The sequence below is a fragment of the Lactuca saligna genome, chromosome 9 (genome assembly GCF_052625555.1).
Source record: "Lactuca saligna cultivar CGN05327 chromosome 9, ASM5262555v1, whole genome shotgun sequence".
Lineage (NCBI taxonomy): Eukaryota > Viridiplantae > Streptophyta > Magnoliopsida > Asterales > Asteraceae > Lactuca > Lactuca saligna.
In genome coordinates this window covers 52,596,395-52,619,067 of record NC_136425.1, presented here as the reverse complement: position 1 = coordinate 52,619,067, position 22,673 = coordinate 52,596,395, and the positions used below count along the sequence as shown (strand labels likewise).

At 34.3% G+C, this 22,673-nt stretch overlaps 2 protein-coding genes and 1 long non-coding RNA gene across 3 annotated transcripts; 2 read left to right on the top strand and 1 right to left on the bottom strand.

Annotated features, from left to right (window-relative positions):
* Positions 1 to 9,973: 9,973 nt before the first annotated feature.
* On the bottom strand, positions 9,974 to 12,456 carry LOC145015261 (AAA-ATPase At3g50940-like). The gene is made up of 2 exons (XM_078973714.1): positions 11,190 to 12,456; positions 9,974 to 10,703 (listed from the first exon to the last, which is right to left on the bottom strand). Exons 1-2 carry the CDS (start codon positions 12,225 to 12,227, stop codon positions 10,221 to 10,223), a joined length of 1,521 nt encoding a protein of 506 aa, XP_078829840.1. The 5' UTR covers positions 12,228 to 12,456; the 3' UTR covers positions 9,974 to 10,220.
* LOC145015262 (uncharacterized) lies at positions 11,340 to 14,315 on the top strand. The gene is made up of 2 exons (XR_013665811.1): positions 11,340 to 11,453; positions 13,713 to 14,315. It is a non-coding gene; the product is annotated as an uncharacterized LOC145015262 (long non-coding RNA).
* Positions 14,316 to 20,003: 5,688 nt separating this feature from the next.
* LOC145015767 (F-box protein At5g07610-like) lies at positions 20,004 to 21,402 on the top strand. Its single transcript, XM_078974241.1, has one exon. It carries the CDS (start codon positions 20,004 to 20,006, stop codon positions 21,267 to 21,269), a length of 1,266 nt encoding a protein of 421 aa, XP_078830367.1. The 3' UTR covers positions 21,270 to 21,402.
* Positions 21,403 to 22,673: the final 1,271 nt, after the last annotated feature.

The following is a 22,673-nucleotide window of genomic DNA, read 5'->3' as shown; positions in this document are numbered from 1 at the left end:
CTTCTCAAAAATGGGTTTTTCATGCAATTGCTACCATAGATGGCCTTATAATCATGCTCTTAACAAAAAATAAGAAGAAATTTGTTACCTTTTTGGATTGGGCTTGAGAAATTTGAAAGAACTTGAAGAAGAATGATGAATGCTTGAGAGAGAATGAATATAGCGGCACCCGACGAGTGTGGTTTGTGAAAACTAATTCTTAGGGTTAAAACCCTACTTACCCAATGTAAAATTAATTTCGAAATTATTTTTTTTTGTAAATAATACCGACTCGTCGAGTCGTGGTCAGACTCGGCGAGTCTGGTCGCGAAGTCCATTCTTTTCTGAAATCCATGTGGACTCGTCGAGTCGTGGTCAGACTCGGCGAGTCTCTTATGAAAAATGCATAATTTTCAAAATTTTGCTGTTTATTGTAAATCATTTCACCCCACACTTAGTGTATGCACACTCTCAAGCAGACAGGCCCGATGATTTGGAAGATTAAGATTGAAAAAAAAAACGAAGGGAAAATAAATAAATAAAAAAAAAACTAAAAAGTAAAAGAAAGCAAACTCTATATAACGGGTTGCCTCCCGCCAAGCGCTTCTTTTTGTGCGAGTCTTTATCTGGACTCTCAACTTAATAAACATCTAATAAATTCGATGCCCATCCATCCATTACATTAAATATTTTCTTTGTACCAATTTGTAAAATTTGGCTCTTTGCTTCGAAAATTGGCCAAACGAGCTTGAATTCATAAAACACAAGAATCTTGACAAGGGTTGGAACCGGTTGGATATTAATCAAAAATGGATCATGATTTAGAAATTTCTCCAAAGTTGGAATCATCACCCCATGCTTCGAAACACAAACCGGAAATATAGGGGGGCATGTCGTGGTAATGGTCAAACCACAACTTGGTTCCTGCAACTCAGGTTTTTCTTGTTCTTCATCTGACCCGTCTGCCAGCAACCTTTCCAGCTCCTCCAAATATTTTTCTGGATTAAATTCTTCATCTTGTAAATCTAGCTCTTGTAACTCATACTGTTCTTGATCGTTAGATAAGATGTTATCTAACCATCTATCAAATTTCTTCAAATCATCATGTGAGTCATAGTCCTCATCTTTTTGCTCAATTTCCTGCACTACTTCCTCAAGAAAATCATCAAAAGCATCGAGATTTGGAAAATACATAATAAATAAAAATAAAAATAAACTAAATAAAAAAAATAATCAACAAATAAAAAAAATAATAACAATTAGCAAATAAAATTAACTATTTAGAACCGTTCCCCGGCAACGGCGCCAAAAACTTGATGTGTGTAAAACTCATTTAGTTTTAATCCTACTTTAATTATCAAATAACACACAAAAGGCAGTGAACCTATCAATTGTGGTATAGCTAAATAAGCAGGGTATCGAATACAGGGAACGGCAAATTAAATTAAAAACTAATTCTATCTAAGTTGATTAAGAAATAAGGGTTTTTCTCTAGTTTTACAAGACTAGAAACTTACTAACTATAACTAATTTAAGACTAGAAAATAACAATTTAACTAGATTCAATAATTGAAAGGAACTTCTGTTTAGTTCAACTCAGTTAACTCTATGGTTGATTTCAAGGTATTAGTGCAATGGATTAATTCTTTCGTTGGTTACCGATTCAAGTGATTAGGTTCATGTTCACTATCCTAATCCTTAGCAAATAAACTAACTCAAACAGTGGCCAATTGCTTAATTTAATTATATTTACTAGATTAATTATTCGGGTTAAGTTAGACTTGCAATAGCTAATTAATTTATCATTCTTAATTAACCTCTTGTTTGATGATCATCTTACAAGCTTGCACATGAATTTACTCAATTTCCTTATTAATTCTAGTTTCATATTCATTAATCCTAGACATATGGTATAGTGGTCACATATCATATGAGGTCAATAATCAATAGATGTTCATGCTAATCAATTATCTTCCTATTAACAGAAAATTAATTATTATTCATACACAAGGTTCTTTAGCAAGCTAAAATAACAAAAATTCACCAACTTGGAATTAATCCTACCAATTAATCAAACCATATTGTCAACTTTGTATTCCCAAACAGAAGTCTAAAGATTTTAGTTCATAATTAAGGTAAATAACAGCAAACAAACAAGTTCAAGTTGCTTAATCATATTGACAAAACAAAAGAATAAGTAGAATGATGAAATTGTGCCTTAATTACTCCCGGAATTGAATTCTAGCTTCCTTTGTCGACTTCTAGGATTCTTCTGGCTTCTTAATCGCAGCAAAGCACTTCTGAAACTTCCCAGAATTCTCCTCTCTTGATCTGTGGAGTTATCTTTAAATAAGCGATCCGACTCGTCGAGTCAAGTGGTGACTCGTCGAGTCCCTCTCACATTCTCCGTATTACGATAACTATCTGGACTTCCGAATCATTATCCTTCTGATTCCTCGACCGGACTCGTCGAGTCCAGGATCGACTCGCCGAGTAGAAGCCTTTTTTAGGTGTTTTCCTTCTTCATTCCACTCTCGAGCTCCTAACCGCTTCTCCTGCTTCCTTTTGCTTCCGAGCTTCATCTTTGGACTGAAAAACATAATTTAACACTTTTAAGTACCTTTTGTCCATAATATGCGATAATTTAGCTAATATATAAATAAAAAACTATACTTAATACACACTAAATATGCACATATCACGGGTGAAGCCTTAAGAGGAATGGACAAAAATCTTGAAGTCAAGAGAGACGGAGTTCGTTACTTTGTGAATCGGATCTGGATACCGAAATTTGGTGGATTCAGAGACGTTGTGATGAACGAAGCTCATAAGACTCGATACTCCTTGCATCCAGGTTTAGACAAGATGTATCTGGACCTCAAAAAACTGTATTGGTGGCCGAACATGAAAGCAGAGATCGCTACCTATGTGGGTAAGTGTCTGACTTGCGCCAAAGTCAAGGTAAAGTACCAAAAGCCCTCGGGATTACTACAACAACCTGAAATACCCGGGTGGAAGTAGGAGCAGATAACCATGGATTTCATAACCAAATTACCCAAGACAGCAGGTGGGCTAGACACCATCTGGGTGATCGTCGATAGATTAACAAAATCCGCACACTTCCTACTAATAAAAGAGATCGACAAGATGAAGAAGCTAGCTCGAACATACATCTGAGAGATTGTACGACTGCATGGTGTGCCAATATCCATTATCTTCGATAGAGATAGTAGGTTCACCTCGCGATTCTGGCAGTCGCTGCAAAAATCTCTAGGGACGAGACTAGACATGAGTACCACTTACCATCCATAAACCGACGGTCAAAGTGAGAGGACCATACAAACCTTGGAAGATATGCTAAGAGCTTGTGTAATCGATTTTGGTAAAGCATGGGATACCCATTTACCACTAGTCGAATTCTCATACAACAATAACTATCACTCTAGCATTAAAGTTGCTCCATTTGAAGCCCTCTATGGCCACATGTGCGTATCACCGTTGTGCTGGGATGAGGTGGGTGACACACAACTAGCTAGAGGAATAGTACCCGACAGCACTCTCACGAGCCCGAAAATTATAAGAGAAACAACTGAGAAGATTGTTCAAATTTGGGAACGACTAAAGGCTTCAAGAGACAGACAAAAGAGTTATGCGGACAAAAGACGGAAGCCCTTGGAATTTCAGGTTGGGGACCAAGTGCTATTGAAGGTCTCACCCTGGAAAGGGTTAATATGTTTCAGAAAATGTGGGAAACTAAACCCAAGGTATATCAGACCATTTGAGATCCTTGTCAGGATCGACCCGGTAGCCTACAAGCTTCATTTGCCACAAGAACTCAACAACATACATCCTACCTTTCATGTGTCAAACTTGAAGAAATGTTTGTCAGATGAGACCCTCGTCGTCCCTCTAGATGAAATCGAAATCAACGAGAGTCTCCACTTTATAGAGGAACCAATTGAGATCATGGATAGGGAAATTAAAAGTATGAAACAAAGTCACATACCCATTGTGAAGGTCCGCTGGAATGCAAAGCGGGGACCTGAATACACTTGGGAGCGTGAAGATCAGATGAAACAAAAGTACCCACATCTCTTTCCCTTATCCACAAATATTTATCTTACATCAAATTTCGATACGAAATTCCCTCTGGCGGGGGGGGGGGGGGGATGACTTGACAACTCGATATATTCGAATCAATGTAATGACCTAAAAAGTCAAGAATTATAATCTATTTTGATATAATGAAAATAGCATTAAAAATAAAATGTTCAAAAGTCTCTATTGGATTGAACAAAATGATAGATATCGTAATAAGGTTTCCAAAAATATAAAGAACACTGAAATCCGTGTTATAACAAATAAGTTATAAATTTTCTAAGTTCGGATATAGCAGTCGACAGCTAAGAACTCCAAATAGAGATCGAGAGATTTTTGGCCGAAACAACCTAAATGAGAATCGAAGATCTCAACAATAGTAGCGCAACGGCAAAAAGTCTGACGAAAACGGACGTCGGATGAAGAAGTTATGGATTTATGACAAAGTTTTCGTGTCTCGGCTTGTTAAAAATAATTAATTAAAAATAGTCAAAATTAGCCGACGAAATCTAAATGAAAGTTGTAGCGTACAATCTCACCTATGCGTGTATATAAAGAACGCGAAAAACGGAGCTCGTACGCGAAAGTTACACAATTTAGAAGCTTGGAAAAGTCAATTACGCCCTGCGTACCAGAGGATAGGAGCCTCGTCCCATCGAGCAAAAGGCTTTCCCATCGGCCATCAGATCTGAGCTACGCATGCGATGACGACTCACTACGCCCAGCGTAACTGGGGTGAGTACGCCCTGCGTAAATTGGGTTTTCAACCCCTATAAAAAGGGTGCAAGGGTTCCAGGATTATTTGCTCAATTCCTTCTTTCTCGTGTCGAAGCTCTGCATTTAAACCCTTGAAGCCATCCCGAAGCCCCGGTTTTCATATCCAAGTTCTGAAGAATGGTTTTACACTCCCGAGATTCTCGAGAATCCCGAGAGATCCACTTTCTCAAGTCGAAGTTATGCTCGGTTTTCGTCTCACCATCTTCAATCTATCAAGTGAGTTCATACCCATATAACTACGTTTTCAAATGTTTTGTAAATGCTTTTATACACTTTTAGGGGGGGATACAAGTACACACACGGTTATCCTCGTATGAAAAAAATCAAACTTTTGCTATACTTTTTTGTTATATAATAAATCATATGTGATTTATAACAATCATACGAAAACGTTCTCATACAACATATCACGATAACACTTTGTCCTTTTGGAATGAAACATGTTGTTATATAAATATCAAACACTTTATTTATATTTTAAGTATAAATGTTCAATAATGTTATTACAAATGTTATACTTTACATACAAAGTCGACACTACACTAGGGTTTATCATACAAACGAATCATACATTTGGAAAAATTATAATAGGTATAGTTTAGTAGATATTCATGAGATTTTACATACTATAAGTACTATATCAAGGAAATACTTTCATATACAAGAACAAATGGACTTTTCATACGTAAATCTATTTGATACTAAGTTTTGTGAGATATTCAAACTTCACGTACTTTCAAGTATGCAGTTAAAGCCTTGTATTATATACCATAATCTCTTGTAGGGAGAGCGTGATACTTGTGTATAGATCTATATGGGATTAACAATCCTGCACCTAAACCATTAGCTACAGTTAGACCCGCATGTCTGGGGTGACAAATGTCATAACATTCCAATGCCTGAAGAACGTTGTTACAGGCAGTCTGGGTCAATAACATGGTTACAAAACTCACATGGAGTATTAAAAACACATTGATTTATGGGGTTATCAAATGCCTTAGTGATTTTTTACATACATAAATCTACTATTCTAGGCAGGAAAAACACTATTGCATTACAGTTTTGGAACTTTTAAACTACCACACGCTTATGGAAAAATATTGGATTTCTAGAAGCAAACATTCAAAACAGTTGGGTCTCGGTAGAAGACTACTTTTATACTAGTATGAAATATGAGATTTTCTAGGAGTTTTCAAACATCTACAAACAATTTCATTCAAATTTATACAAGCATTAACATTAAATACTTATGAACTCACCAGCTTAAATGTTGATTTACTCTTTCAAATCTACTTGTATTTCTCAGGGATTCAGTAATACAGGTAAACATCAGCTTTTGGAGAAGTGACATTAAGGCGTTAGTTTAAAACTCATTTTGTCATATATTGTACTTTGTTTTGAAACTAGTATCATTCAATAATGTAACTTTTAAATTATATATATGATGGTTGTTTTACTTTCTATACTATGTATTCAAATGTTACGATACTACATGAAGTCATCTTCCCTCGAACGATTCCGCCGTTCTGGTTAGGGGGTGTGACAGAGGTCATTCAAATGATTAAGATTATGCAGTTTTAATAGATGTATATATTATCATATAGTTCAAAATAATCAATATATTATATCAACTTACTATACAAATCATTATATCAAATTTAACAAAACGTTATTGTTATATTTAAGAAAACATATATTTGTAAAGATTTCAACTACATAGGTGTTTCTGCACAACGTGTGTGTATTCATCTAGTTTAGTTATAATCGAGTGAAACTGGAGCATCATAAGATGAAATAGAATACACAGATTTCAGATAGTTTATGTAAGGTTCATGATTAAGAGGTGATGACACACATTAGGTGGGGTGGAAGAGACTATGATGTACGATCGATCATATTATGGATTAAGAATGGGAATGGGCAATCCATGGGTTCTAGAGTGAGGTGAAAACCCCATAAAAATTTATGTTGGAGGTGGGAAGGATGGTGTGTTATTTGTTTCCTTCAATTAACACGAGGTTGAAGTAAGTAATTTGATTCTACGTATGGGTAGAAACAATTGGCGATTTTTCTATATTTGACAAGAATGACATGAATTTCGAAACTTAGTATATGGGTTTTGTTTTTTTGATATGGATTATTGATTTCTTGAAATAGGAATGACTTATATTAATTGTGTTGTATGTTATAGTTGTGGATGAACAAAAGTATACATGTGGCACTTCCACCGACTGATTTAGGTTAAAGGGACTAAAACGGTAGGTTACAATCCATCGTATGCCCATATAAAGCCAAAAATAAAAAAATAAGGGCTGATTCAACCAACTTTGGAAATACCGTAGGGCTTTTGTGTCATTTCACCTAAATATTAATAGCAACCATGATTTAGATCTAAGCTAAATGGCAGAAACATTTTTTTGAACGGTTGATTTGTGTTTAGAAGTTAGTATCACCAAATTATTTAAATTCGCCGATGCTAGAAGTAGAACTCGTGACCTCCAATATAAGAGACAAACATCCGACCAAGTAGGCTAGTCTCATATTGGCAAATGATGAAAACATTTACTAATAATGAGATAAAATTTAGTAACACAATTAAAAATCATATTTATTTAACCTAAAATCTTCGCTATTTATATAATGGGATATCTCCAAAAAATACTAATACGCTGGTTCAGTTTATGAAAAAATCCCCAAATTTTATTTTGTTAATAAAAAAATCTCGATTACCGGAAAGAATTTTCAAATCAACCCTTTTCTTTACCAGTAAACTATTTTTTACCCGATCACCTCTAGAAAAGTTTCATTATGTTGTCTCGGTTTATGAAAATGTTCCGATTTTTTTCACTTCAACTCTTTTACTATTTCACTAAAAATATTAAAATTTCTTATTTCAAGTTACGAATAGGTATAAACAGTCATCAAACTCCATAAAACTAAGGATCAAGGTCCTCTATAACTAATTATTTGCCACAAAACAATGACGACAACATCATTTTGATTATCGTCCATATAATCTATTTCCCACACAAATTTATGTTACAAGTATTATAAGATATTCAACCAAATCCTTATTACAATCTACTTAAAAGTAAGTTAAAGGAAACCAACTGTTATGTTCATATAAGAAACAATTAACTAATGATAAGTTGATCAATACAATAGTAGGTTGGTGGGGTTATACGTTAGCTAGAAAAGAGCACGGGTTTTATCTTTAAATTGTAAGCATATATGAACAATTCATCCATGGATCAATTACTTCACATGTCAATAAATTTGAACTTCAGAGCTGCAAAAATATTGTTAAGTCTGGATTCAATCAAAGACGTGGATAAGCGAGTGAAATTTTTTTATGTTGAAACGAGAACAACCAAATAACAGAATTAATTTGATTTAGATTCTGAAATTAGGTTTCGATGAATAGTAACAGATCGAACTATTGGGCTAAATCAATAGTACCAAATCAAACTATTGCATCAAAAGAATTAGATTGATTTTTGCGCTAACCATTGGGATTTAGTAGTGATTTTCAGATCCGATCCAAAACAAAATACGATGAACAATATATCAAAAACAAGGACATGATTCTAAGAAAATTTTAAGAGACTCAACAGAAAATTATCGAATATTGAATCAATAATGCACAAAATTTGTTAAATCAAGATCGATCCTTGAACTAATCGCTTCAATCTTCAAGGCACGACTATAATACCAATTGTTAAGGAAGAAAAACTCGAATTTAGCATGTAGAATATCCAAATCTACTCTCTAAACAATACATATCATACAAATGGGAGCTCTACTCTACAATTTAATATTACTACACTATATATAAACGAGCTACAACAAATATAAATCACAATATATTTTACTAAAATGTCATAAATGGGTATTCCAAGGCATCAAGTCATCCTCCATGGAAAGTTTTGCACCCAACTGTTTAAAATGAAGCTTCGTTTTAGATAACATACTAATATAATAACATTGTGATTTTATACTATATCAAGTGATGAAATAGTTGACTTGGTCGTGATTAGTTTGTACAATAGACAACAATGTCATTTTCCATCTACATGATAGAAAATGGTATTGAAAGTATAAAAAATGGTTAGAACCATATAATTTTTTTGAACCAAGAAATTTCCAGATTTTGTTTGTGAAAGAGTAAAATAGCTAAAATAAAATAAAAAATTTGTGACTTTTTAATAAACTGGACCAAAATAATGAAACTTTTGTGGAGGTAACCGGATAAAAAATAGTTTAGTGGTAGAAAAGGGTTGATTTGAACTTTTTATCTAGTAATCGAGATTTGTTTGTTAACAAAATAAAATTTATGACTTCTTCATAAACTGAACCAAAATATTGGGATTTTTCTCGAGATTTTCCTTATATAATCAAGTAATAAGTTAAAATACAAAAAAACAAAAAATTAATAATTTCGGATATCTGATATAATCAAGTAATAATTTTGGATATCGAATTTTTCGAATCGGATTATCAGATACGAATATTTTTGAAAACCCATATAAATGATTGTTGACAACTTTCTTAAGCACCTTGCAAGAAGTTCTCGCATTAGTTATCATTGTTGAGTTTCTATTAGGGATATACAACTTACCACATCTTCTGCATTGATCATGTAGCTGGCCGTTGTGTTGTCTCGCACAAATCGGAGTTTACAAAATTGTTAGGTTTCCAGTACATCCAAGAAAATGGAAAATGAAGAAAGATATGAAGAATCGGGTATACAACAGTGCGAGAGATAGTCGAGATTATTATAATGAAGAAAGATATGAAGAATCTACTCCTTCCGTTATTTATTTATTTTTTTTATTATTTTTTTGTCTGGTTTGTTACTAGCCTTTTATAAGAATCTGTCGTTCTAAAAACAAAAAATTCTGATTGTTTTGTGTATTTTTAAATAGTCCGGTTTGTATTATCCACCGCTATATTTGCCCATTAAAACTCACGCATGAATTAATATCTGTATATAGATATTAGTTTTAAACAACATTACGATAGATCTACGAATTATCATCAGAAATGAATCAATTAACTTCATTTCAATTGGTATATTAAATGATAAAAAAAAATTATTTTTTTTTGCATTTGATTCAAGTTCTCGAACTAAGCCCATCTTTTTTGTCTACAACTTATGGTATAATAAATACACAATGACACATTCACAGCATAATGTACGACAATAAAGACAATTGCATAGGGACCCTTTCTGTTGCTAATTTATTGTCACATTTTCATTCCCTCCTAGGTCGTCAATCCATTGCTAATTCTACATATTTAGTGACGGATAGGGTGTATAGCTATATCCATCCCTTGATGAGTTTTCTAATCGCGGATTACAGATACTAAGTAGTTCCATTCATATCAATTTGTTTCTTCTTGCCATTCTCTTTTGCAACCGATTCTTCTTCTTCCTCTACCTTAATGTTTGCACATTCTTCTTCCTTTGCCTTTGCCTTTGCTTTTGCCTCTTCATTCTCCTTATACTTCACATCGAAAAAATCAATGAGGCCAGTAAGAGCAATGTCAGGATCACTATCCTTCAATAGTTGCTCTGCTACTTCAGCCGGAGTGATCTCCACCTTAACAATTAAATCTTCGATTTCTTTAAAAAGACTGTGCTCACTGATCCCAAGGTAGTTAGAGGCCAGTAGACGAAACCCACACGGAGTGCAGTATGACATGTTGATGTGAATGTCCATACGACCGGGACGAAGGAGTGCAGGGTCAAGTTTGTCTTTTCTGTTTGTGGTAAATATGATTATCCTTTCGTCACCACAACTCGACCACAATCCATCAATAAAATTGAGAAATCCAGACAATGTTACCTGAAAAAAAAAATATAGATTTATAAACTTATCAAATTATTAATCTATTCTAAGAAATGAAAGTTTTTTTTTTTTTTTTTAATCATTTGTCACATTTACATTCAATTTGCCAAATATTATTTTGTGGTTATGTTGATTTTTTTTTTCTACATGTTATTTTATGAGTTTTTCTATTTTATTAAATTTCAAATAATATTTTAATATAATAATTACAATAAATGTATTAATAAATATATATAAATTTCATTAATCAATTTATTTTTTGATTTCTAAATTATTAAAATTAAAAGTCATTTATTTCTTTTATTTATTTATTTAAATTAAAAAAGTTATAATAAATTATTATTTTTTATTTTCTTATAAATTGATATAACCAAACCATAATTTTCAATTTATTCCCATCAATTTATTTAAGACATAAAAAGTTAATCTAGTGATATAAAATTAAATATATCTGAATTTTTATAAATATTAAATATTACTAACCTTGCGTTCGTCATGGTAACCCCATCCTTGATTTCGTCGAGTAGATCTCGGTGGTTCTGCAGTCACACGATCGTGCAATTCCACCGAGCAATCGATGTCCTCCACCACCAGTATCGACCGATTAGCAGTCGACACCAACAACTTCCGGAGCTCCGAGTTTGACCTTACATCAGTCAACTCCAAGTCATAGATGTCAAAATTCAAGTAATTGGCCATGGCGGCGATCAAGCTTGATTTTCCGGTACCCGGCGGACCATACAACAGGTAGCCTCTCTTCCATGCTTTTCCAACTTTCCGATAGTATTCTCTTCTCTCTATAAACCGATCTAAATCCTTCATCACATTCTCCTTAACATCTGTATCCATCGCCAGCGTCGCAAAATTCGCCGGATGATCTAGATTCACCGGCGCCCACATCGACGGACAGCCGGAACGCACCATCATCGTATCTACAGTGAATAGTTTCACGCTTTTCTCTTCTTGTTTCCTCGTTTTCGAGTCATTAATTATAAACGGGAGGTAATCCTTCAAAGCTAGATCCTTGTGTTTCCGATGAAATGTGAGTTCAAGCATTCGAACATCGGATCCGGTAGATCTGTTCATACCATCGTTCCGGTAATGTTCTCTCGTCGGCGCCTTATTAGACACCAAACACCACTTGAATTTGACTCCGTTGTAGATATCAGTGAACTCTTCGTTGGTTTCCATGGCGACCTTAATGTCTTTCTCGTTAGCGCGCTTGGTGAGCTTCATACGGTGGATCTGAGGAGAAATTCGGGAGGAAAGGTAAAACTCTGTGGCCTTGTAGATTTCATTTTCTGCAAACCCGTCGAATTCGTAGATCACCATGGTTATCTGTGTGGAGAACTTGTTGATGAAATTCCGGAACCCCAAATGGAGGTAGTCTTGGAATTCAGGAGGTAAGTAATCGCGTGCGACGCTGCGAACCACCATTGCCGCCGCGGCGACAGAACCGATAGTGGATACGACTGTTTTGGCCATGGCGATTCTGGATTCAGTTGTTGTTGACGAAGACATTTTGGAAATCGAGGGTTGGGATTTAGGGGATTTGGTAAGGATGTGGAAATCAAGGGTTAGCGTTCATCGTAGGTGTGATTAGGGGTTTTTATAGTAATTTCGTATGACGAGGGTGAGTTGACTTGTTGACTTTGATCATGGACGGAGTTTTAAAGTTTTTTCCTAGAAACTACAAAGGAGTCTCTGCCGTGAACCCCAATCAAATCTTTAAAAAATAGAGGTTGCATGGATGCTGAAGTGGAAAGTTTGCAGGCATGTAATGATGTAATCAGTTTCATGATAAAATGCTATTTAAGATATCATTAAAAAATAAAAACATATAATTTATTAACTTTTTGATAATTTGAACCCTTTGTAAAATAGTATGGTATATAAAACAATACAAATTATTAAATAATATAAACAACATACTCTGTAGTAATATAGATGAAGAAACGCATTTTATAATGATATAAAAATACCATATTGAATGACATTCAGATTTATATACCGAATATAACGTAATAAAACTTATGATATAAAATCAAAATGAACACCATGAATTATTTATAAAAAGTATTCATATAAAAGAAAAAAAAAATTATAATGATATAAAAATATATTTTGTGATAAAAAAATATAGCATGGTATTGAAATAAATTTATAAAAGTATATACATAAAAAATAGTTTCTCTTAATGATATATTTGAATTTATTCTGGAACAGTTCCTGAAATTGACCATGTGGTTTGGAAATGTTGCATGTTTGGTCTCTAATTCTTTTTTTTTTTTTTTTCATACACACTATGTTTCCCTTCTGTTTTTATTACGTGTCTAGTCTTGCATCCGATAACCGTCAACCTCATCCGTTTAGTGCACCCGCATGACATATGGGGTATTTTCCTCATTTTATATATGACACTTAAATGGTTATGCCAAATGTTTTATCCTCGTCTCAATCATTCGCTTGTTTCTATCAATTTAAAAAAAAAAAAAAAAAAAAAAAAAAAAAAAAAAACTCTGAACTTATTAAAGTTCAAGAAACCCTACCTTCTCGACGTTCTTCAAGATTCATCAAAGCAACAATGGTGCGTTGGAGGATTAAAGAAAACATTGGTCAAATCGACATTAAAAAACATTATGGTAATCATTTTTATGCTTAATAATTTCATCTAAAACACACATTTTCACTAAGTAACCTGAATCTTTCTCCTTTACAATTGGTCATTTCCACAATCTTCTCCATCGTTATTCTATGATGGAAAGTTTTAGATGTTTCCTGGAAAAGAGAGAAGCCAATGGAAAAGAAAAATATTTTGATCTAGTTAACATTGGTGAGTTATGTGTTCATGATACTCACAACATGATGAAGTCCATTGGCTATGTTGAGTAGGTGATTTGGCTATATTTATACATGTTTTTAGGCAATATTTACTTATATTTTTATTAATATTTTGGTTATTTGCATTCAATAATGGTATTTATGAAGATAAATTGTTCTTTGCAGCCAAGTAGAAGCATTTTTGAGAAAAATGACTAAAAATGACAAAACATGGAACTTTGGAGGATTGGAGAATAAAAGAAGAAAGAAGCTTACGTAATCTGGTGACTTCACATCGTGAGGCTTATAGATTCACAACGTGAACACGAATCTTCCAGAAGATAGACATCGTGAAGAAGAGTCCTTAGCCAACACGGAAATCTACTATTGACTTCGTGAGACTTATCCATTCACGACGTGTGTTAAGAAAAATCAAAAACTATATATACTCTTGCTCATTACGACTTGGGAGACTTTTTTGCTGCCTTGAGGGTTTCTGGAGACGATTTTCAAAAGGAGAAAAGTTCTGGAATTGGCTATTAGCATCAAAGGAGAGGAGAAGTTCATATTAGTTTAATAATTTAGTACACTTTAAACATGTCTTTAAATATGAGTTATTTGTGTTTTTTAGCTAGTATGTTCAGCTAAATCTAGTTGCACTGTTAGCTAGATGAAGCTGGAACTCATGGTGTGATACTTTAGCTTTGAGTTACTTGTTGGTTAAAACTCGTGTTTGGTTGATTGAACCTAGCATGTTTAATTTAGTAATTGATTGCTTTGATTCCTTCGTCTGTGTAGTTCATGACCATGAATTTACATGAATTAGAATACCTGGTAATTTAGTGAATATTAAATTATTAGATTTAGGATCAAACCAATCTTAATTAAGCAATTAATTATTGAATTAGGCTGTGCTAGAAAACTCAAATTATGAAAATAATTGTGTTTTGTTAATCAATCTTACATAGCTCTAATCCATCGAATAATTGATTCTGTGTTAACTTAAGTGTGAACATACTTTGATTTACATGAATTAATTAATGTTAGTATATTTAGAACTAAATTCCTAATATTATCTTAATTGGCAACCAACAGTAATTGACATAGCTAATTTATAAATCATTGAGAGAAAGTGGATTTGAACTAATAGAAGTGGTTTATTTACTGATTGAATTTGTGTTAAATAATTAAGTTTATCTAAACTTGCAAAATTAGATAAATCCTATTTCTTTGTTAGTAATTAGGTTAACGTAGTAGTAAATAGATTAATTAGTCAATACCGTTCCCTGTGATCGACACCGACTTACCCTACTATTCTATAATTTAACGAGGTACACTACCTAGGTGCATTTTAGTTAGTTAAGTTAGTTAGGTTATAAATATAAAATTAGGTGTAGCTATTTGCATGCATCAAGTTTTTGGCATCATTGTCGGGGAACGGCTTGATTGTTAGTTGATTTATTTGCTTTAGGTTAATCAAACCTTTTTATTGGGTAAAACCTGCAAAAAGTTACTTTTCAACTTAATTTTTATTCCAGTACCCAACTCACGACGTGAGCCTTAAGCTCACGGCGTGAGTTCAGTAGATTTTACGTTTTCTTCGTTTTTCTTTTCTGTTACTTTTTCTACAACAACACGAGGTGGTGACCTTTACCACGTCGTGGTGGCCAGTTAGTAAGTTATTTTTAGTTAATTTTAGTTCAGATTTACGTTTTTATTTTTGTTTATTTTGCAGAAGTTCATGACCAGAGGTTCCAACACACCTTTGGTGCCACCACTTGAAGATCCAGAGTCAGCCCTTCACAAGAAGACGGATAAGAACGCAGAAGTGAACCAAACACCAAAGAATAAACCTTTCCAAGATCTCAAATTTGTCTTTACATAGAAGTTCGGAAAGTGTTAGGCGTGTCAAACCCAACAAATAAATGGGTACAATAGACTCCAAATACACCGCTTTAATGCACTAAAAAGTAGTAAAAGGCAAGCAGGGTCGAACCATAGAGACACGGGACAAAAGTCTATACCTTTTTTGCACAAGGTACTTTGGTCACAAATAGGGGTTTTGTTTGCAAAAGTCAAATAATAAAAAATAACAATCTACTTTAAAAACATGCACAAAATAAAACAGATTTGTACACAAATTGTAAAAGTGCTTCCACTTCTAGTTCTCAATGTTGCTGTTCAACTTGATTATGACTTGATGTAATTCATGATTGCTATTCTAAGTCAGTACTGAAAGATATTAACTCGCTCTAATACCTCTCGCTTGCCAAATTATCTAACCAAACCACACTCTTTAACTAGACCTAGCTTTACTAATTCAACCTAAACACGCTCTTAGATTGTATTGAAAAACTGCATTAAGTTTTGTAGAAGCTTCCCAACAATGTTCATTTCTTCTCATACGCTCGACAGTGTAAAAACATGTGATATATGTTTTACAATAAGAAAACTTATTGCTTGTTACCAATTATTAACTTAATAGAACGATTAGGTGCCCTAAAAGTTAATTAACTGCACAAAAATTCAATTCATGAAAGTGGCTAATCAAATACAAATCAAATTTAAGGGTTCTAGTTTAAACAAAAACATAATAACTAGAATAGAATCACAAATCATATGCTTCAAGTCAAGCAATCAACATGCTTTGAACAAGAACTAGAAACTAGGCTTTCTTAGCCACACATGGCTAAGAACAAATCAAACAAGAAAAATGATGGAATTGAAATGTTTAATGCTTACTAAAATGAAATCCAAAATGTTTGCAATGATTTGGTCTTCTCAAAAGCTACAAGAATTCTCCTAGAATCGCCCGAACTGCTCCCAAAAATCGTTCTCTTTTCAAATGACATCTTCTCGTGTCTTTTATTGAAGTTCATGTGCATGCCATGAGGCCATGCATTTTTGGCATGGCCATGCCTTTTGCCCATGTGTTTTTGGCATGGCCATTTGTCTTGACCATGTGTTTTTGGCATGACCCATGCTTTTTGCTAAAATTCCAAAAAGTCTTCATTGTTGACTCCATCTTCAATCTAGCTTCACCACGAGTCATGTTGCTCAAATATGAGATGATAAAGGACAAACACGACCCATGTCAGTGTAACAAGAACCACATTTCAAACGTAGTCCTTTGCTATGATGATAATGCAACAATGACTCGGTTCATCTTCTCTTCATGTTCCAAAGCTCCAAGCTCCAAGCATCCATGCATCCAAGCTCCATGTACCATGCTCCATAATGCCTGCAAAATAAATCAAAAATAGTGAAGTACCAGACATTCTTAATGAAATATGCAATTGCCCTAATAATCAACTAAATGCTAGAATTATGAAGTAGAATGCTATAAAAAGACGGAAATAAAGATGCAAAATAGGTGCATAAAATGCACCTATCAAAAAGAAAACGGGAGAGTCGAGTTCATCTTCAAAGGACAAGAGCAAGATAGAAAGTTTAGATCTAATTCCTAATCCAAACGAATCTTAATACGAATATGAGGCCGAGTTTGGACTATATACGAGCGAACCCGAAGACGAGCCAAGAAACGAGATGGAGAACATTGAAGAGATGTCAATGGGAGCTTACAAGAAGCGAATTCGAGACAACGTTGGTCCAGGGTTAGTACAACTCGCGATTCCTACCACTGCCACATTCGAGCTTAAGGGACACATCCTTATTGCACTTAAGGATGTTCCATTTTGTGGAAAAGATCATGAGGATGCTTTTAAGCATCTAGATGAGGTCAATGACATTGCAGATTATTTCAATGTCCTGAATGTTAATAGAGATATCATCTTGCTAAGGATGCTTCCCATTACTTTTAAGGGAGCTGCGAAAGATTGGTTAAAAGCACTTCCACCTGGTACAATCACTACATGGGCTTAGATGCGCGAACAATTTTTGGACCAATTTTGCCCACCATCAAAGATAGCTAAACTCAAAAAGGCGATAACCATTTTTGAGCAATAGGCAGGGGAGTCACTTTACGTAGCTTTTTTATCATTACAAATTAGAATTCTGGAAACAAAATATTGGACATGAAATTGATTATGTTCCATGTCTCATGTCCGCATGATATCTTGAAGAATGGAGGATTATATGATCCCTTATCTTAGGACACGTAACTGACTATTTCAGAGTTCGACAGCAGTTTTGAGAGCAACAATTTGCTAATCAGTTTAGAAGAATATACTGATAATTATAGTTTTTAGACTTATCCAAGTGGGAGACTATTGGACTAGGTTTCTAAGCTCATAACTACAATTAGTATGTAATTAAATTGATAACATCACGGTCCTTTTGGGTTGCCCTTAAGACTAGCAACTAGACAAGAATATTTTGGAGAAATAAGTTGATTTATTATTTGATTAACGAATTGAAATAAATGATGTATTAATATATTATGAAAATAATATATAAATTAGAAACAATAATATTTAATTAATATTTAATCAAAAATTAATTGGGATTAATTTTGTTATTAAAAGTGCAGGGTCTGAAATGAAATTGTTCAAGAGTTGACCAAGAGGCAACTTAGAACCCTCCATAGGCCTTGGATGGTTTTCTTATAGCCTAAGGATTTCTAGAAATAGTCTTTAGTGGATAAACAGGAAAGTGGATAACTGTCCGGTTTAAGATTATCTTGGATTAGGTTTTATCTAAGGTTTCCTAACTGCCCACTCATTCCCTTGAAGAGCCATCCAAAATTTTGAAGCCTTTCTCCCCCTTCTCAATCATCTTCCACTGGTAGTGTTGGATGTGAATCACTATAGGCGTGAAATTTGTGACGATTGCTTTCAAGGCTTCAACAACACAAGGATTTGGATTGTTATTGCAATATAACAATCAAGGTATGATTCTTCTAACCCTAATTGTGTAATTGGATTATAAACTAGCATTCTAGGGTTTTCTATTTTGTTGTTCAAGTTGTATGTTCAATCTGAGAAAAAATAGATCAAAATTATTTAGGATTACATGCACACATAAGATTATATGTTTTGAATAATACCCATTAATTTGGTGAAGAAGTCAGTGGAAATGAGGGATGATGTCGATAAAAGGTATGTACATACATGGAATATTTTGGTGTTAGGTGGGCCCCATAGATATTAAAACATTTCATTTAATATGTTAATAATAAAGATAACATATAAAATAATCAATAAGGGTATTTTTGTCATTTTAAGTTGGTTAGAGACGAAAAACGCAATAAAACCATACTATAGGGACGGTTTGAGTGCAAAAAAAAGTAAGGGAGCAAACACGAAATTTTGACAACCCACATGAACGATTTCAGTAATTTGTTCTAAAATCTATTTAAAAGGATGTCGGGATGGAACTGTCTCACACTCATTTATTGGGATCAAATTGTGCATGCTACTGGAGAGAAAATCATCTTAACAAGGAGAGGGAGGATCATCACCACTCGATGATGTAGATTGATGATTTTTTTTTTGATGAAGATGAGGTGAGAGTGGGGGCATAGAAGCCAGCATCCATTAGACTTCTTTTGAAGGTTTTTGATGAGGGTAAAGAACCACCGGTAGCCATTAGTGAAGGCTGTGAATTTTTCACTGGGAAAGGCATCATCATCACCATAACTCATCATGAGGCCTTCCCTTTGCTGGAGACAACGTGATATCTTTGCTCCTCATCTCATTGTCTCATTCTCTCTTTCTCACCATGTTTGTATCTCTCTTTATGATCTCTGACGAGAGTGTCGATTGTCGACGACGAGGGTACATCCCCATCTCTTTTTCTTGTGTGTTTTCTCTCCTAAATTTTAAAGTGGAAATACATACGAGGTGAGAAGGAAATGATTAGGAATATTAACCTCTCTTTAAATTGGTTTTTGTATTAACCTCAAAAGATAAACAAAATGGAAATTAAATTTAGGGGTTGATGTATATTCTTATTTTTATAATTAAATTTAGTTTATTATAAAATAAAAGAAATTAAAAAAATAAAAATAGTCATTTTATGTAGTTGGGAGTCCATTTCCGCAAGTTTTAGAATCCGTAAAAACCGATCCGTGCAAGTTTAGAAACCACAAGGGGCTATTTGCATTAAAAATAAATAGTAAAGATTAAAAAATTATGAACTTTAATAAACCACATAGACTATTTATATAATTTTATCTAAAAGAAAAGCTCTAAAACTTATTATTTATTACTATATTTTTTATGGATGAAGTTATAATGAAATGAAAATATTAAATTTACACCATCACTACTACTTTTGGCAAACCAGCAATCGAAATCCTGCCTTTTCGTCGATCTCATGCAATAATTTTTCCTCCAAATTGCTGTTGTTAGGAAATAAGAACTTGTTCAAAAAAATTGGCTCGGTTTTTTTATTAGAAATGCGGACAAATTCAAGTCAACATCAACAAAGTCAAAGCTTTCATGGGAAGCTTATGTTTTCTGTTTACACACCTTAAATACGCCTATTCTTCTTCAAGGCTCTCAATCCACTCCAAAAATGGTAAACACCAGAGCCAAAGTCCAAAAGATCCAGAACACCATGAAGCTCTGCTTCATGGAAGCTGCCATGGCGGATTCCACTCAACTGACGACTCAGTCTGGAGCTCTAATCGGTTCCAACGATGAACTTTTAATTGAAATCCTTCGCCGGCTTCCAGTTACCTCTGTTCTTCGATTCAAATCTGTATCCAAACACTGGCGTTCCCTTTTGAGTCACCGGCGATTTACCCTTCTGTATAAAAATGCGTCATCCTCTCCTGGCCTTTTTGTTCGCAATTTGTATATTCCATTTAATAATGAAGACCGAAGCACTCCTCCTTTTCGTAAGCTCGACTTCTATCATGATCCAAGTGGTATTAGAATCGTTCAATCTTGTAATGGATTGCTGCTTTGCTGTAGCGATCGGGGGCATGTACGTGCTCGTAAGTATTACATATTCAATCCCACAACCAAGCAATTTGCCCTCCTCCCATCTGTTCCCGGAGGCATGGATGTTCGTAAAACCATCCGTTTTATGGGTCTGGCATTTCATCAAACAGATTGTGTTCACTACAAAGTTGTTTGCTTTCATCGTGCTAAACCTGATGAGTATCTGTTTGCTAAACCCGATAAGGATCTGTTTCGGATTCAAATCTACTCATCCGAGACAGGGAAATGGAAGATTTCAGATCAATCTTTCTCTGCGCCTTATTATACAAACTTCAGCTGTGGAGTTTATTTGAATCACGCGCTTTACTGGGCTCCCACCTGTGTTAGTCCATCGTACTTTAAGCTCGACACAGAAGAGATACAATCGCTTCCATTGCCGGTGGCGGTGGCACCTTTTGGAGGTTATCGAGACGGAGCAAGGCCCCTTTACTTTGGGGAGTCACATGGTCATCTACATTTGGGGGAGAGGGTCGATCGCAGTGAGAGTCATTTACAGCTGAATGTGTATGAGATGTTGAACGATCATTCTGGGTGGTTTCTCAAGTATGGAGTGGAGCTTGATGAGGTTCCGATTGCGTACCCGGAGATGATCCATAGCTACTTAGATCCATCGAGCCCGCATTATTACAAATTCGATTTTTTTGATGTGGTTAGGGGTGAAGAAGAAGAAGAAATGTTCATTGTGATCAAGATTCCAGGGAAGATTATAAGGTACAACGTTGTGGACAAGAGTTTCAAGGCGATATTTGATCTTAATCATCTGTACGCCATTTCCTATGGACGAATCGGTCACTCGGAAGTTCATCGCTATATCCAAACCTTGGCTTCTTTCTGACATAGGAAAGCTTATAGGTGTTATTATATAGAAAAAAGTATTTTAGTATGGTAAATGTTTATACGTGTATTGTTATTAGTAAAATATATACAGTGCACTTGTTTATAGGTAAGAAAAATACTTGGATGGAAAATTGGAAAGTTGTGTCGTATTTATAGGTTGGAGTCTCTTATTTTGTCACACCGCGCACCACATGTGATTTTACCATAAAATGTAGTTTTTTTTTTTTGCCACAATCCAAGTGTTGTCAAATTTGTTGATTTTTTTAATAAATAAAAACTTTATTTTTTTTAAAGATAATATTTCATTAATTAAAAAGAACAGTTCCATTATATTTCATAACTTAAAAAAAAACTAAAAAGATTAGAAAAATAAACTAGAAATATTAAAAAGATTAGAAAAATAAACTAGAAATATTAAACATACAACTTAAAAAAAAAAAAACACACTTTAAAAACTTGGAAAAAAATTAGAAATTAAAAACAATTAGCATAATGTTTTTTTGACGTTCTCCTTCATCGCCAAAACATCTTGAAGCTCATCACTGGTCAATTGCGATGTGTTCATTGTTAGCACTCTCATATCGTTGTCCATTTATTTCCGAACGTGTCTATCCGAAGCAAGTTTGAAAAATTTATTCATTCTTTCGTTTATTCCTTGCACATTTTGTCCCCCATCTAGCCCCTTTGCTTTGTCCCTTCCCATTGGTCGGGGGTGGGTGGGTGGGGTGAAACTTCAATGGACTTATCATCGTTGAGTTCGAAACAAATACGAGCATCCGATGTAGTATAATCAGATTCAGATGTTCTTGAGCGTTTTGAGTCACTATTGATATGCTTGTCGGATGTTTTGCTGTTTTGCCATTTTTTTGTTATCTTTAACTAGATTCTGAATTTCAAAAAACTTGAAAACCTTCTTTTGCTATTTTTGTTACACGTTAAAAGCTTTCTGCAAAATTACATAGTCACTTTTCCCACTTTTCCATTACCGTTTCATGTTGTTATACAAATCATTAAAGAATATGACTTATTTGTTCATCTTTCCCCATTTCAAGTATACTTGATGTTTAGAAAGATATGGTGATAGGTTTATTCCTTTGTGGAACCTAGCTCTAACGCGCATCAAAAAACAGAGATGTTTTTGGCCCGCTCCTGTCATCGGATCTTCTGAAACGTCAATCCATGATTGTTCCAATACTAACATTTCTTGGGGTTCCCATGATTTACCCTCCACTTTCTCTTTTCATTTATTTTTGCTCGAGCGGGTTGAGCTTCTTCAACAAATATGGGTTCGAAATCGGAAATGGGTGTTCGTGGTTGTGATTGTGTTTGTGGAACAAATTCGTGTTGTGTTTGTGAAACATACTCCAGTTGAGACACAAAATCAAAATGATTAAAATTTGGG

Bases quoted from the DNA above. Each gene is read 5' to 3' on its own strand.
- LOC145015261 (XM_078973714.1), bottom strand. From the start codon at position 12,227: ATGTCTTCGTCAACAACAACTGAATCCAGAATCGCCATGGCCAAAACA. The intron at 10,704-11,189 runs GTTAGTAATATT...TTTTTTTTTCAG, and splicing joins GTTACCATGACGAACGCAAG to GTAACATTGTCTGGATTTCT.
- LOC145015767 (XM_078974241.1), top strand. From the start codon at position 20,004: ATGGTAAACACCAGAGCCAAAGTCCAAAAGATCCAGAACACCATGAAG.